Source organism: Callospermophilus lateralis, chromosome 6 (assembly GCF_048772815.1).
Source record: "Callospermophilus lateralis isolate mCalLat2 chromosome 6, mCalLat2.hap1, whole genome shotgun sequence".
NCBI classification, from domain to species: Eukaryota; Metazoa; Chordata; class Mammalia; order Rodentia; family Sciuridae; genus Callospermophilus; species Callospermophilus lateralis.
The window spans coordinates 12,935,249-12,951,029 of record NC_135310.1 but is presented as its reverse complement, the minus strand read 5'-3'; the positions used below and the strand labels follow the sequence as shown (position 1 = coordinate 12,951,029).

The 15,781-nt window shown below is 31.8% G+C and overlaps 1 protein-coding gene across 9 annotated transcripts in view; it reads left to right on the top strand.

Annotated features, from left to right (window-relative positions):
* Scaf8 (SR-related CTD associated factor 8) overlaps positions 1-15,781 on the top strand; it is a 212,126-nt gene that overhangs the window by 31,722 nt on the left and 164,623 nt on the right. For all 9 annotated transcript variants that reach the window (XR_013091587.2, XR_013091586.2, XR_013091588.2 and 6 more), the window contains 3 exons: positions 288-371; positions 3,260-3,304; positions 13,612-13,773. Coding sequence is in view for 6 of the 9 variants with exons in the window: in XM_076858100.2 (XP_076714215.1) it covers positions 288-371; positions 3,260-3,304; positions 13,612-13,773 (291 nt within the window). In the remaining 3 variants the exon portion in view is untranslated. The remainder of the gene's footprint in view (positions 1-287; positions 372-3,259; positions 3,305-13,611; positions 13,774-15,781) is intronic.

Genomic DNA, 15,781 nt, shown 5'->3' with positions numbered 1-15,781 from the left:
TTGGCGCAGATACTTTGGAGTGAAATTGGATCATTCAATAACTTTAAAATTTTTTCAAGAAACTACCAAACTGTTTCATAAAAACTATTGGAGAATTTTACATTTCCACCAGCAATGTGTAATATCTAAGCAACTACCAAGTGATAGTTCATCGTGATTTTGATGTGTTTCTGTGCTGACTAAAGATTTTGAGCCTGATTTTTAATGTTGGTAATTTCATATTATTGCTTGGAAACAATTAGTTTTGCTGTATTTAAAATTTATTCTTTTTTTTTTTTTTTTATCAGTTGTATTCCTTGAATGACTACAAACCACCCATTTCTAAAGCAAAAATGACCCAGATTACAAAGGCGGCCATCAAAGCTATTAAGGTGAGTAATAAATTTTACTCTTATGTTTTCAAAAGAAAATACCACCCTAGTATTTTGAAGGAGAAATAATTTTTATATATTTTCTCATGTGAAGAATTAATATATGTTTAGTGTGTAAAAGAAAAAAAGTGTATTACTTGTAAACCCTCCCTCATAAACACTTAACATTTTGATATTTATCCTTCCATAAGCTTTAAAGTAAATATTTTTACTTTTCTTAGGCAGGTGATACTTTGGACATTAGCCACATCATGGAGATTTTAAATTGTCATTTGTCACACTGACATTGCAGAATCTTAAATACAAATTAGTAGAAGACTTCTAAATGAAAATAACACCTTATTGATTCTGTATAGATTTTAAAAATGGACCACTGTGGAAAACAATTAGGCCTTGTTGTTCATAAGATACTTGAACTATGGAAAGGGAACACAGAGATGGGTTTTGGATAGGTTTTGAACCTGTGTTCAGGAAAAACATGTATATTTCTCTAGAACATAGATATAAATTTAAAAAAATATATAAAATTTCTTGGCTAAAGAACCTTTGAAGCTCAACCACAGACATCTTTCCAAGAAGTTCTTGTTCCCACAGCTAAGATTCCGTGCTTTATTTAGGAGGGCTGAATGTCTATTTTTAATTAAGTAGATATTAACCTGTGAATATTTTGTGAATGTTTTCCTAGTATGAATTAAAACATCATCCATAACTAGAAGTACCAACTATATAAATTATTTTCTAATAACTGTATATAACATTTAACAAATTTCTATTTACTAATAGTTGGTACTGAGATAAATTCAGATAATTGGTTGATTTTGCAGTTTTCTTATAGCTAAAACTTAGTTTTCAGATTTGTAATTAGTATCTTAAACATCATTATAGTTACAATCTCTATACTTAAATAGGGAAAATCAGACAGGATAAGGACAGTTACCACATTTTTCAAAGAAGTAATTCACCCTGCTCCCATCTGATAGGCTTAGTATATAGAACAAATTGAGTCTCTTGCACTTTATCTATACTATTCTCTATTATAATGATTTTTATGATCACAATCCTGTGAATATGTAAACGTGTATTGCCATTTTTATTCTGTAAAAATTAGAAGTTGGTGTATTTATGTAACTTTCCTGAGCAGAATACTTTTTTATTTTTTTAAATAAAGGTCCATCAACAATTTTCTTTTTTAGAGAGAGAGAGAGAATTTTTTTAATATTTATTTTTTAGTTTTTCGGTGGACACAATATCTTTGTTTGTATGTGGTGCTGAGGCTCGAACCCGGGCCGCATGCATGCTAGGCGAGCGCGCTACCGCTTGAGCCACATCCCCAGCCCCAGAATACTTTTTTAATTAAAGGATTCAGTTAAGTATGGGTGCTAACCTTATTTTCTATTTTCTGATGTCAGAAAGATATAAGAAATTAAGTAATTTGCTGAAATTTGAATCTAGGTGTTTGTCAATCAGGAGTCTCTTTGTTTTTATGAACAGTGTACTAATTTGTGCCAATGATTTTAATTTTGAAAAATTTTAACAAGTTGGAAAATATTGCAATGAGCATCAAATATTCTTCCCTTAAATTCACAATTACTAACATTGGCCACATTTGCATTATTTCTACACATATGCATGTACATACACACTTTTTGTCATTTTTTTCTGGTGGATTCATTCATAATAGTGCTTATTAATCTTTATGTACTTGAATTTACATCTCCAAGAACAAAGACATTCTCCTAAGCAACTGCAGTATAAGAATTACATGTAAGAAATTTCACTTTGATAAAATACTGCTACCTAGTCTACTACATAGTCCATACATAAAATAGCATTGACTTTAGTTCTCATGTCTTTTTAGTCTAAGGAGGTGTCCCTTATAAAACATAATTCATTATTCAGGTTAATTTTTCAAACAGCATTATGCTAACCATGGCATTACCATTGGGGTATTAAAATTTATTAAATGTAAATTCTAGATTCTTTTTTGTTAAATTTATAATTATTTCTAAATTATAATTTATAGTTATAAATATTATTTCTAAATTATAAATTTAGAAATTCTGTTTATTTACAGGTTTATGCTTAGTGTTGTGTTTTATAAAAATGTGTTTTCTCATAATTAATAGTATACCATTATTAATTTTTAATCCTTTTGTTTACTTCTATTTTAGTTAATTTTGTATGGTCCATTAGAACATTATACATTTCTACATCTTAAATGTTCCTGTAGTTCATTTTCTGGAAGCAGGAGATAATAAAGTTGAAAACAGCTCTCTCACATGATTTGTTAATGTTCTAGGTTGATGGGTAATTGATTTTTTCTAGTACTTGCCTTGCTTTAGCTGATAATTACGGATACCTGTTCTTTTCCTTCCTTGAAAGTAATACATCTCCCATTTTATACATCTCCCATTTTATATATCATAATATTTTGCTGTCAACATAAGTTTGTCAAAGTATGCTTTCATAAAGACTTTAATAGGGGGCCAGGACTGTGGCTTAGCTGTAGAGCCCTTGCCTTGCACATGTGGGGCACTGGGTTCAATCCTCAGCACCACATAAAAATGGATAAACAAAATGAAGTTATTGTGTCCATCTACAACTAAAAAAATGCATATTTAAAAAAGACTTTAATAGTATTCTTTTATATCTACATTAAATAACACATTTTAGACATGCTGACCATGTATCTACTTAAGAATCACTTAAGAAATTACATAGCCAGCTAGTTGGTTGTAAAAGGTGAGTGGTGTGAATGCTTATCTTGAAGTTTTGATTAAAATTAATTGTTTTGATGGGACTTTTGAGCCATGTTAAATCCTGTGGTTGGCAGGAAATTCTTTTACTAAAAGTGATTTTAATACTGTACCTTTTTTCTTTCCTTTCAGTTCTATAAACATGTGGTACAGAGTGTTGAGAAATTTATTCAGAAAGTAAGTATAAGCTTTTAATACATAGACTAAATGTAATGTAATTGTATGTTAGTGCCTGTACTCTTCTCCTTTAAATGAAATCCTGAGGTTGTTTTGATAGACTGTTAAAAGTGATTCTAGTTATTTTATTTTCTAATTAAGAGAGAAAATGAAAGTGCCTTTTGGATAATTCTAAAATGGTAGCTTTCAGGCAGATATTTTTGCTAAATTTATATTGCCTAAGTGAGCATGCATTCCTTGAAAATAATTACATCAATATGATTGATTTTTTTTAAATGGAATATAAATCTGTTGTTTTACATAGCCTTTAAGGAAGTTCTCTCTTGTAGCTCTCTGTTTATATTAGGTATGGATAAAATATTGTCTTGGATGTTTTTCTTCTGCTGATCACTTTATTTGATCCATTAGGATGTTAAAAATTGCTACATGTTATTATATATACCCGCAGTTCCATTTTCTAGGAGAAGCAGAGGAGATGAAGTTGAAAACATCTGTCTTGCATACATTTAATAATGTTTTTGTAACCAGAGTCTAAGACAGTTGTAGTTCTTGAGTGCACCTGTTTGTGATCATTACTCTGTTGATACCAGAGTTTCTGGCAGAGGTACTTAAGACTTAATTCCTTATAAGATGATACTACAGGAAATCAGTACTTTCCTGATTTGTGTTTAGGATTATTTTCTGTCTATATTCATGTGTCTAGGTATAAGCAGAGGCAGTTTGAGAATCAGAAGTATATGGCATTAAGGATTTAGCAAAGTTGCAGTGTCACAAAAATAGTTGACTTGAGAGAAGAGTGCAGGAATCAAGGTGAGATTTGTGTCAGTCAACTAGGTAGACTTGAGTAACTCAACCTGTATTTGATTCAGGCCTTTTCTCTTTTTTCAAGGGTTATTTTCTCAATACTTAAGGTATTGATTAAATATATATGGAGATTAATTAACTTAAATAATTTGAAGATAAGACGTGAGTAAAATAACATGTGCTTTTTTAGGTAAATTAAACTAAAAAGTAAAAATGCTACTGAATGAAAGATTTCATCAGTCTAAAGCAAGTCTTTAAAGTCTTTTTTCTAAAGCAGTGCCTCTTAAGCGTTACTGTGTGTAGGATTTAGTAGGGATCTTGATACAATGGAGGTTCTGTTTCACTGAGTGTATGGAGCAACCTAAGAGTCTTCATTTCTATCAGTTCTATATAATGTCTTTGCTCTTTATACAGAAGTCAGAATTTGAGTGGTAGAATTTAAAGGATAAATGTGAATTTGTGGAAAATTGTTTGTTGACTGATTTGATTTGGGGTAGAGGTAGTTCTAATAAGATAATTCAGAATCATATGAAGACCTGTAGTGATCAAAGTTATTCCATTGTTAAGTAATTTATTATCCATCAGAAGAAGCAAGTCAATATTTGTTTCTTCTTCTCTGTAATTTTGCATTTCAAGAACAGGTTAAGTGGTATCTTATAGTATGTAGCTTTTGAGTTAGGCATGTTGTACTCAACATAATTCTCTTGAGATCTAGGGAAGTAACTGCATGTTTCAAATAGTTTCTTACCTTTTTATTTCTGGGTAGTGTTCCATTATATGGATGTACCACAGTTTTAACAATTCACTTATTGAAGATCAGCTGGGTTGTTTCCAGCTTTTGACTATTATGTATAAAACTGCCAGGAACATTCATTATAATTTTTGGTGAATTTTTTTCATTTCTCTGGGATAGGAAGTCATGTTTTCATTTTGTAAGAAACTCTCAAAATTGTCTTCTAGGATGGCAGTATCATTTTATATTCCTATCATGTGTTATAATAAAAATAATGCAGGTAAGGGAGAGGCATGCTTCTAGCTTTATATTGTGTTAACTATCATTTCATGTTTTGGTCATGAGAGATTTATAGGTGGAGTAATGAATGATGGTGATAAATGAAAAATTAACAATAAAGATGACTTCCTATGAGCTAGAAAAACTGAAAGAGTATTCTGGTCTCTGGTCTTTGTCTTAATGAATTTTGCCAAATATCATGGTATGTTCCGATTTTGTCAAACCTTCATGAGGCATAAGCAAAGGCCAAAAATACCAAACTCAGACAAATTTTAGAATAGTTATTTGCATTATAAATAACTGAGTTCATTATTCTGAATGATAAAGAAAATATATTTTATTTGGATTTAGAAACTGTACTATTTGCTGACTTTTATACCATCTATTTGCTACCAGTCTATTTGCTAGCTTGAAATGCACGAGCTAAATGTTCAGCTATGTTCCTAAAATAGGTAGACTTTAGCTAGCTCCTTTTAAATCTTCCATTGTACATGAGTACTACAAGTGAATTTGTCCACTAAATTCAGAGTGAGATTAAATGTCATTACTCAGAACTGTTTTTTTGTTACAATCTGGATACTATGTTTCAGTCACATACTTAGATGGTATGTAGCTTCTCTTCAATACCACAGGTCAGCAAAACATTTTATCTTTTTAGTCTCTAATAATAGTCCCTATATGAACAACCATTATCATTATTTATAAGTTTTTGACTGTGATTAACCTTCAGATTTTTTCTTCATTGTTAGATCAGTGAGAGTAGGGAATGTGGTTTGATCTTGTAACACACATTTACTTAGTAAATAATATATGAAAAATTGTGCTAAACACTTTAGGCATTACATAATGAAAGATTTTGATCTGGTAGTTTTATGCCCATTATTTGATTCTTTGTAGTAGATATAAATTTTTTAGATGAAGCCAAAACAGTTTATCATCTTTTGGTATATTTATTTTTCTGCCCAGTGATATTTCCCCAGAGGAAGGGTAGAGTCCACATTGAAAGGTAGTTACATTTATTTAACCTATTTTGTTTTGTTTCATGTAGGGTGCAGTGTTCTGTAATGATGGACTTTTATCATGGGTATTGCCTTACCCTTGGGATAGTGCACATAAAGATTTGGGCTTTGGGGCACAAATAGTTTGAAAGGAGCAGACTTCCATATTCTTACTTTGCATATGCGCTTTTTATTAAAATTTCTTTGCCCTGGGGTATTTTAGATGAGTCTCTCAATCTGTAAGTTGCATTTCAAATATATCTTGACCTGCCCTCCTGGGTCATCACAATATGAGAAACTTGGGCTTGTTGTGTGTGTGTTTTTAAGAAACCATGGATGTTTTATGTAATTTGTGTTGTGCAGTACACAAACACGCACACACACATATACACACAGAAGTGCAGAAAAATAACATATATAGCTGGATTTTTACAAAGAGAAAACCTGTGTAATTCCTACTCATTTGAAATCAAACTGTGATTGATGTGCCTACCACCCTAGGTGCCTCTTCTTGATCACATCCTCTACCCAAGTAACTATAGTCAGACTCTTATGTTAGTCACATCTTTGCTTGGTGTTATAGTTTTATTTAAAATAGTGCAAGTTTTTTTTTTTTTTTTTTAGTTTTTGTGATCAAACCCTCATATATAAGACCTTATATATTTAATACTGTGTGTTACCCCTGTATACGTGGGAAAAAAATTGTTTTACTTTTTCTAGACCAGTATGGCTATTAATTTCTCTACCATACCTACCCTACATGGTGAACTGGGAAACTGTCCAAAGTTGATGTCAGAACTGAAGTTTCTAAAAATCCAAATTCATACATGTTCACATGTCATGTGCATATACACCTTAGGTTAGGTTCTTCAGTTATCTGGACAAAATCATAGAGACATTCAGCCCACTCCATTAATAAAAAGACCCCCCAATCACCACCACCCCTGCCCTGAAAATAGAGTTTCCTTACTGTTGTACCTGGAACCAGTTTTTAAAGTTTCTCAGTTGTCATCTGGAATGTAGAATATTATCATTAAAAATAGCTCTGATAAAGCATGGTTGCTACTTCATATCTTAATGCAAGTGCAAGATATTTTATATTCATAGACTTGTGATATAATACTGTCTTAAGTGTAACTATGAATTCTTAAAAGTGATTTAATGTAGTTTTTAATTTCACATAATGGAATTCTTTTTTCATTATATGTTTAGGATTTTTGCATGTTTTGTATAGCAAGATTTTGGGGGGTATGGGGTACTGGGGAACTCAGGGACATTCAACCACTGAGTCACATTCCCAGACCTGTTTTGTATTTTATTTTATTTTTCTAAATATTTATTTATTTATTTTTTAGTTTTTTTAGTTTTCGGAGGACACAACATCTTTGTTTGTATGTGGTGCTGAGGATCGAACCCGGGCCGCACACATGCCATTCGAGCGCGCTACCGCTTGAGCCACATCCCCAGCCCTGTTTTGTATTTTATTTAGAGACAGGGTCTCACTGAGTTGTTATTGAATTTGCAGTCCTCCTGCCTCAGCCTCCCAAATTGCTGGGATTACAGGCGTGTGCCACCATGCCTGGCTATTTAGCAATATTAGTTACTGCTCATTGTTGTATATATTACATTTTACAATAAGCTTTAGCTTGCCCATTCTACTGTTTACAGACATGGGAGGCGGTATGTGTGTGGGTGTGACTTTTCTACTTTTTGATATTCTGAAAGTACTGCTGGGAATATTCTTATGTATGCATTTTAGTGCATGTTATATTTGTGTAGGAGTGGAATTGCTGTGCTATAGAATATGCATTTCTTCTACTTTGCTATATAATGCTTAATTAGTTTCATAATGGTCATACTAATTTACACTCCCACTAGCAATCTGTGAGATTGTGTGTCGTCTCTCACCCCCTCCCCCCGCCTCGTCTTTGACAATTCTTGGTATTATTATACTTAAAATTTCTAATCTAGTGAGGTTATTTTCAAAGGACATTAATAAATTACCTTCCCAAAAGGAATTAAATTTCAGTCAGCTTTAAAACTGTTTTTTAACTGTGGTGGCGAATGCCTGTAATCCTAGCAACTAAGGGAGGCTAACAAAGGGGGATCATAAATTGGAGGTCAGCTTCAGTAACTTAGGGAGGTCCTGCCTTAAAGTAAATAAATAAATAAACAAACAAACAAATAAATAGGGCTGGAGTTATAGCTCATTAGTAGAATGCTCCTGGGAAACAACAACAAAACTTGTTTTTAGACTCCTAAGGTCTCATCAGAATGAATTCCTTTAACTAAAGAGTAAAACATACCCTAGTATGTTTAAAATGTTTGGTTGTTTTCTTATTACTATTACTTTTCTTCAAATTAAATGTTTCATTACCTCAGTCCAACCTCAGATATTTTACAAAGATGTATATAAAATTTGGATTTTTTTTTAGCTGTGTCTTGTCAGGAACTAAGGTAATATTTTTTTCTTACTTAAAGCCATCTTTCTCCTCTCATCATCCCTCAGTGACACTGCTTGCACATCAGTTAAGAACTAATCACCTTTCATCTCTTGCTTCCTTGTTGGTGTGATCAAGATTCTCTGTGAAGATGGGCTAATGATTACCCCTTTTCTGGCTTAGGGGTTGTGGAAATGCATATTGCTTTTGTGGAATTTCAGAGCTTCCATGCTTTTGGAATTTAAAATTATTACAAGTTTAGAAAATAGCATAAAAGTATTTAGTTGACCATCCAAGAGAAAATATCATTTGATCTTTCTTCCTATTTTGTACTAATATCTCTTACCGAATTTGTTTACTTAGCTGTTATTTTCTTAGGAAATACTACATAGATTCATTCAGAATTAGCAGTGAAGATGTTATAGACTCTGTTAAGAGTATTATTATATGCTTAGTTCCTGTTGAATCTTTACTAAACTAATATTGGATATCCATAAAGTCTGAGACATGCTGCTGTTGTTTTTTTTTAATAGTGTAGCTATTATGTTAATTAGCCTAGGTTTGTAGACTTTATAGGTACCCCATAGTATGAATTCTTAGGCTATAAACCAGTTATTATCTTACATAAAGGAAATAAAATCTTAGGAAACACTTAAGGAACATATATAATGTTTCTCATGATTTCTTAGAATTCCTTAATTGACAGTACATTAAACTAAATTTTATAGCTAAAATGATCATGATTTAAATGATCAGTGTTAAATCATCAACTAATAGTAATTTGCTGCTTAGAAAACTCAGTTGAGGAAAACTTGAAGGACACATTATCTCTCTCTTGATTGTATTTGCAATCTGGTTGGAAGGCATTAGATAATATAGTGAATTATTTACTAAACAACTTTATATTTAGTAGAGAAGTTTCTTTTTATCATTGCTTCATATAGAATGGGAAGTATAACAGAATTTATAATTTACTTGATAAATAATCCAGTAAAATAGTCATTTGTTTCCTAAACAGCAAGCTTATTTTAAATACAGAAGGGAATTTACTTGATTCTTATAAAATTCTTCCATGTGGCCTATGGCATAATACTGACCTCTATAAATTCTGTGGGAGGAATAATGCAAGGATGCATTTTAAAGTTAATAATGTAATTTTACTGATACCTGAAGAAATCTATGAACAGGCTTCAGAAGGTGTAGGGAACTACCTGGTAAACTTCCACAGTGTACAAGGAGTCTTATTAGAGAACACTCCCAAAATGTTAAATTTAACACTGATTGAGCAATGATTTTTTTTTTTCTCAAATAGGGATGAAGCTGCAATTAGGGTCCACGTTGTATGAATATTAGAATCTTCAGGAAGGTGGATAATTTGAAAGATCATACTTATTTTTGTAATATATGTGTGTTTGAGGCAGGATGTAGAGATTTCTGAAATAACCTACAGGAGTCAAACAAACAAAACAGCAAGAAAATCTTGGTATGAATGTCTAGAATAGTTAGAAAGCTCTTGGAGCACTTCTTAGCATTGGTGAATTTGATCATATTTGCTAGTTACCTGTCATTGTTATTGTTCTTTTTGCATGTGTTAACTTTTTTTTTTTTTAATGTAAGTAGAAAAGTCCACTGTATTTGTATGCCATGACACAAAGGAAGTCTTTTTTTTTAAATTGTTTTTTTTTTGTTGTTGTTGTAAATGGGCAGAATACTTTTTTAAAATTTATTTTTATGTGCTGCTGTTGAGGATTGAACACAGTGAGTCACATGTGCTATACAGGTACTCTGCTACTCTGCAGCCCCAGCCCCACAAAGGAAATATTTTTAAGCCAAGGAAAAGCCTATTTTCATTGCAGCTCCCACCTAGTCTACTCTGTGATTTAAGAATCTGTGTTTACTATACAAGCTAGAAATAATGGAATTTTGCTGCTAGCACCACTAAATGTTGGCAGCTCACAAGCCAAACTTTTCAATGTACAGAGGAAAGAAAAATCACTTAGGTTTCAGGCATGACTGTATCCTGGGAATCCTCTTTTCTTTCATGGCTACCATCAGCATCATGCAGTGTTTTGCAGGTATAGCCCCTTACTCCTGTTATTTTACTGTTCCAGCTGTGTTTTTACATTCAACTTTTAGTAGTTGAAAGTGGCAGCACAAATTCTAATAGGATTCATATGTAGTCCAACTGGCCTGGAGAGTTCTTTTTAAACAACTCTGCCTGATGATAGCAGCAGGTGCTAATTTGGATGGCAGCATGAAAATCACACAAGTATATTTAAAGATGCATTCTCTCTAGTCATTCTTCCCTTTCTTTTTCTAAGTGACTTTCTCTGAAGCATGGGAAATTGGAAATTATTAGAATATTGTTTGAAGATGGTATATCTGTAAATATTTTGCATAATACAGTTTTAAAAAAATTATTTCAAGAGTAAAAATATAACATGCCCTGCCATTGGAGAGACAGAAATTCTTGTTTTCAGTCTAATATAATAAAAATTTGAACAACATTTCATATTTCTTTGTCTTAATTTGCTGTGGTTATTTAAAGTTATTAATATTTAAATATTAAATTATACTTAAATCGTTTTTCTGCCCTCTTATGTGGAAAAATATCCAAAGCAGTAGTATTAAAAAATTCTGAGTCACAACATGTTGGTGTAGAGTATGTCCGAAGGTAACTGTGGAAGAAAGAATGTTTTTCTTTAGGTGTTACTATTCACTAATAAATCTGCTAATATATTTTTGAAGCTTTAGAATCTTCACAGATGGCCATGAAAGGAAATTGTTTATAGCACACACTCATCATTATTCTGAATTAAGTTTATGGTCAGAATTTTTGGTATAAATAAAAGGAAAAGATTAAAAAAGACAACCACATTTGGGACTGGGGTTGTGGCTCAGTGGCAGAGCGCTTGCCTTGCACGTGTGAGGCACTGAGTTCGATCCTCAGCACCACATAAAAATAAACAAAATAAAGATATTAAAAAAAACCTCAACATAGTAATGATGTTTGGATACTAATTTTTTTAAAAGACACCACATTAATTATTGCATTACTCATACATTAATTTTTAAAACTCTTATCAGCATAAGTTCTTGAGTTCAGTCTTACTCAAGATAATCATTTGTGTAAAATAATGCATTAAGTATAAGATTGTTTTCTGCCTTTGGGAAAGTTTAAATGCCAGTCAGTAAATAATTATTAAGAACTGATCTGTGTTTCTAGCACTGGGGAATTGTGTGTGTGTGTGTGTGTGTGTGTGTGTATTTACTTACCAAAGTGGATGTTCTGGTTTTCATTAAGTTTAGAAAGTTTTATTTACTGACGGGTATTGTTAGCTAGGGTAGATAGTTAATTCTTTGAATGTATGATAGTGAAAGGAAGTTAACCTTGGCTAGATGGATAAAGTGAAGAAAAATAAGTCAGTTTTTTGGACATGAGGGAAAGCCTTAACTCCTTGAGACATTTAAAAACAGAAACTTTAAAACAAAGTTTTTTGATCCTTCAGTTCACTCTAAGTCTTTAATGTCCAAACACTAATTTATTGCTTTTTTATGAAATACTTCAAGCATGTAATAGCCCACATCTCTCCTATCAGACTCTTTGAATTACAGTTAAAGTTCTCTGCATTTTTTCCAGCTTAATAAAGACGCTTACCAGATAGGTTCTTAAAAAGGGTTTTAAGAAACAAACTAAATGCCACCTAGCCTTTTTGAAGAATGAAATCAATCGTTGTTTTGGCTGAAAATCCCAGTTAGAAACTGTGTGTGTGTGTGTGTGTGTGTGTGTGTGTGTGTGTGTGTGTGTGTTAGGGATGGGTTTGGGTTTTTCTTTTTCTTTTTTTTTTTTTTTTTAATTTTTTTTGGTAGTTGTAGATTGTCAGGAAGCCTTTATTTTATTTACTTCTTTTTATGTGGTGCTAAGGATCAAACCCAGCTAGGCAAGTACTTTGCCACTGCCCCACAGCCCCAGCCTGGGTTGGGGATTCTTGTAACAGTGATAATACTCCGATTTCCAAGAACATTCTCCTAATACAGTTTTGTTTTAATGCCATATGTGCCAGAAAATAACTTTAGGTGAAAATATTTAAGCTTTTATATTACTAAAAAACGAACTTGCTCTGTAACCATAATTTTCTTTTATTCTAATATGTGCTGATAAGCAGTCTTTTATATTTTTGTTATGGAAACAAAAACAGGAGAAGTAAGCTTCAGTTTTTTTTTTTTTTTAAGAAGGATTCTAAATTGTGTTGACTTACTTACTGTAGGTCAAAAAAGCCTGTAGTTAAAAAGTCGGGGACTTATAATTTCACAATATGATTGAGAAATAACCCAGGAGAGTTCTTGAAAAATGTTTTCATAGGATAAATTCCCAGAATTATAATGGTAATGTCTTATCTCTTATAGTTGGGGTATTTGAAAAACGTTTGAAACTTTGGGTTCCGTGTATTTAGAATGGTATAACTTGTCATTTGTTGTTTGTTTTTGAATTAGTATATAAACTTTTTTTTTTTTTTCAGAGAGATAGAGAGAGAATTTTTTAATATTTATTTTTTAGTTTTCAGCAGAGACAACATCTTTATTTGTGGTGCTGAGGATCGAACGCAGCGCCGCGCACATGCCCGGCGATCGCACTACCGCTTGAGCCACAGCCCCAGCCCTAGAAACCCTTTGTTACGTGTTTTATATTGAAATCTAATACATGTAGGCAATGAATTTTTTAGAGTCCTGTCCTTAATTTGCCTTTTCTTTCCGTAGCTTTTCAAAGTCATTATGCAAATTTAAATATCATAACAATACCTTATTTATAAATTTTTTTTTCCATTGAAATCAGTTATGCGGTACTATTTTGGAACTTGGATGACTGACAGTTGAACTGAATGAGGAACATACTCAAAGTAGATTCTTTAAAATGCCATTCCAGAGACATATGGTGTGGAATACTCAGTGTTTGAATATTCATTACAGCATAAGCAGTGTTTATGTATTTCTATAGGATTTATGATGATTTTTACCTTTGTTTTCTTCTCTTCCCACTCTTTTTCTCATCAGTGCAAACCAGAATACAAGGTACCTGGACTTTATGTTATTGACTCCATTGTGAGACAATCACGACATCAGTTTGGTCAAGAAAAGGATGTGTTCGCACCCCGATTTAGTAATAACATCATTAGCACTTTTCAGAATTTATATCGTTGTCCTGGGGATGACAAGGTATGGTGCTGTTTTGCTTGGTGTTTAGATTATTCTAAATTCAAATATTTAATCATTACAATATCCACATTCATTTTTTGTTCTTAGAATTCCTTGAAGAGTGAAAAAATGTTGATTTTTGCTAGGATTTAATTTATTTGAAGCAACTGCTGTTAAAGAAATTGGCTACAATATCTTTTGGAATTATATTAAGCACTTATTCAAATCTAGGACTATTTTAGGATTGTGATGTTTGAGTTGATATTTTCCTTTTCATTGTTCATGGAAAATGGTTTTGCCAAGTAATTCATAGAAAGTAATTGTATATCAAAATTGTTTTGTTATGGTATAATTTTATTAAAAGTGTTAGAAACCATTACTATTAAATCTTTGAAATCTGAATATGTACATATTCTGTAATTAACAAATAACAAGAGTTTTGGACCCAAAGGCAGAATAAAGAAGAGTTGTTTATTTTTATATTTGCCCTTAAATTTTAGGTTACTCACTTTGATGCTGATTTGGACATTTAGGTGTGGGTTTTGACAGGGTTGAGTGCAATGTTGATTAGTTAGCAAAAGGTAAGAATGGGTGAAGACTAATGGAACTCATTTCTAGGTAGTTTTATTTATTTAAAAAAGACATTTATATATAAAATATGACAATATTTCATAGGTTATTTTACACAATAAAATAGGCAGTACAAAATAATAGTGTTGCCTTCACAAATACCCAGGTATACTGATATCAGTCACATGGATTTAACAGTTATGAACAAACTATCATTATAGGTAGTTTTATTTTTAATAGCTAAAATAGAATATTGAGCTGGAAGAAGAAAACCTTGTTATAATGAATAGATAACAGATAAATTTATTATGTTATATTTTTAGTGAACTATTTTTGGATATAACTTCTTGACAGTTAATTTTTTTAATTTTGATACTTCAATACTTAGAAAGGCTGAAAGAATGTTTAAGATTTTAAGTGGCCTATCTTAATTGACTGTTAAAATAGGCACTTTGCAATCCCATCTGATAAATTAGCATTTTGGAATTTTATATCAGCATTTTAAAAAGTAACCCAACATCTTGACTTAGAAATTTCATTATTTGGACTTTGATTTCTGTCAGTTACAATGAACAAATCAGTCTTCAATTTGTATCTCATAATGTAATATCTCTTATTTTTTAAGTGTTTATGGAATAGGGTCTTTTTGTTTTTTAAAACTGTAGGAAGTAAGATTATATTAATGCTATAATTTCGATAATAAATGAGGAGCATTATGTGTATGTATGTAGATTTTTAGAATGATAGTTGTTAGGTACTAGTTATTTTGAATAACATGATGGGTAAATGTCTTAGAAACTGGGTTGATTCTTGTGTAAGGTACAGAACTTTCTAAGTGCCCATCTTTTATAAAGAAGTAGTAGTCAAATCTGAAGTTATTAAACATTTGTTATGTAATTTTCTTTTTTTTGTGCTGGGTGTTGGTCCAGTACCAACTTTACTACTGAGCTGCATCCCCAACACCCCACTGCCCCTTTTATATTTTGAGAGTCACCTAATTGCTGGGTCTTGCTGTCTTGCCAAGGCTTACCTTGAATTTGTGATCTCCTGCCCTAGCCTCCAGATGGCTAGGATTATAGTCAGGCACCCACTGCGCCCTTCTTGTTGTGTCGTTTTCTTATGTTTCATTTGAAGAGTTTGCATATTAATGTGATTTGGACATAATTTAAAAATATATAAACATAATAGTATGAGGAACTTAAAAATAAACCATATCTTTATTCTGAAAATTGATCTGTTACTGTTATAAAATGTATTCATTTAATTAGTGCTATTTTTGAATACATATTAATGACCTCTTTTTTCCCCCCTAATTAAGGAGTCCCACAATAATTTGTACCATTTGTACTTGGTTATAAATAAACTTTTATGTGTTTAAAAAGTTGTGAATCAAATTGTTCAGTGTCAGTATCAACGAAACGGTCATTAAGTGTATATTCTGTGTGGAATATTTGTATTT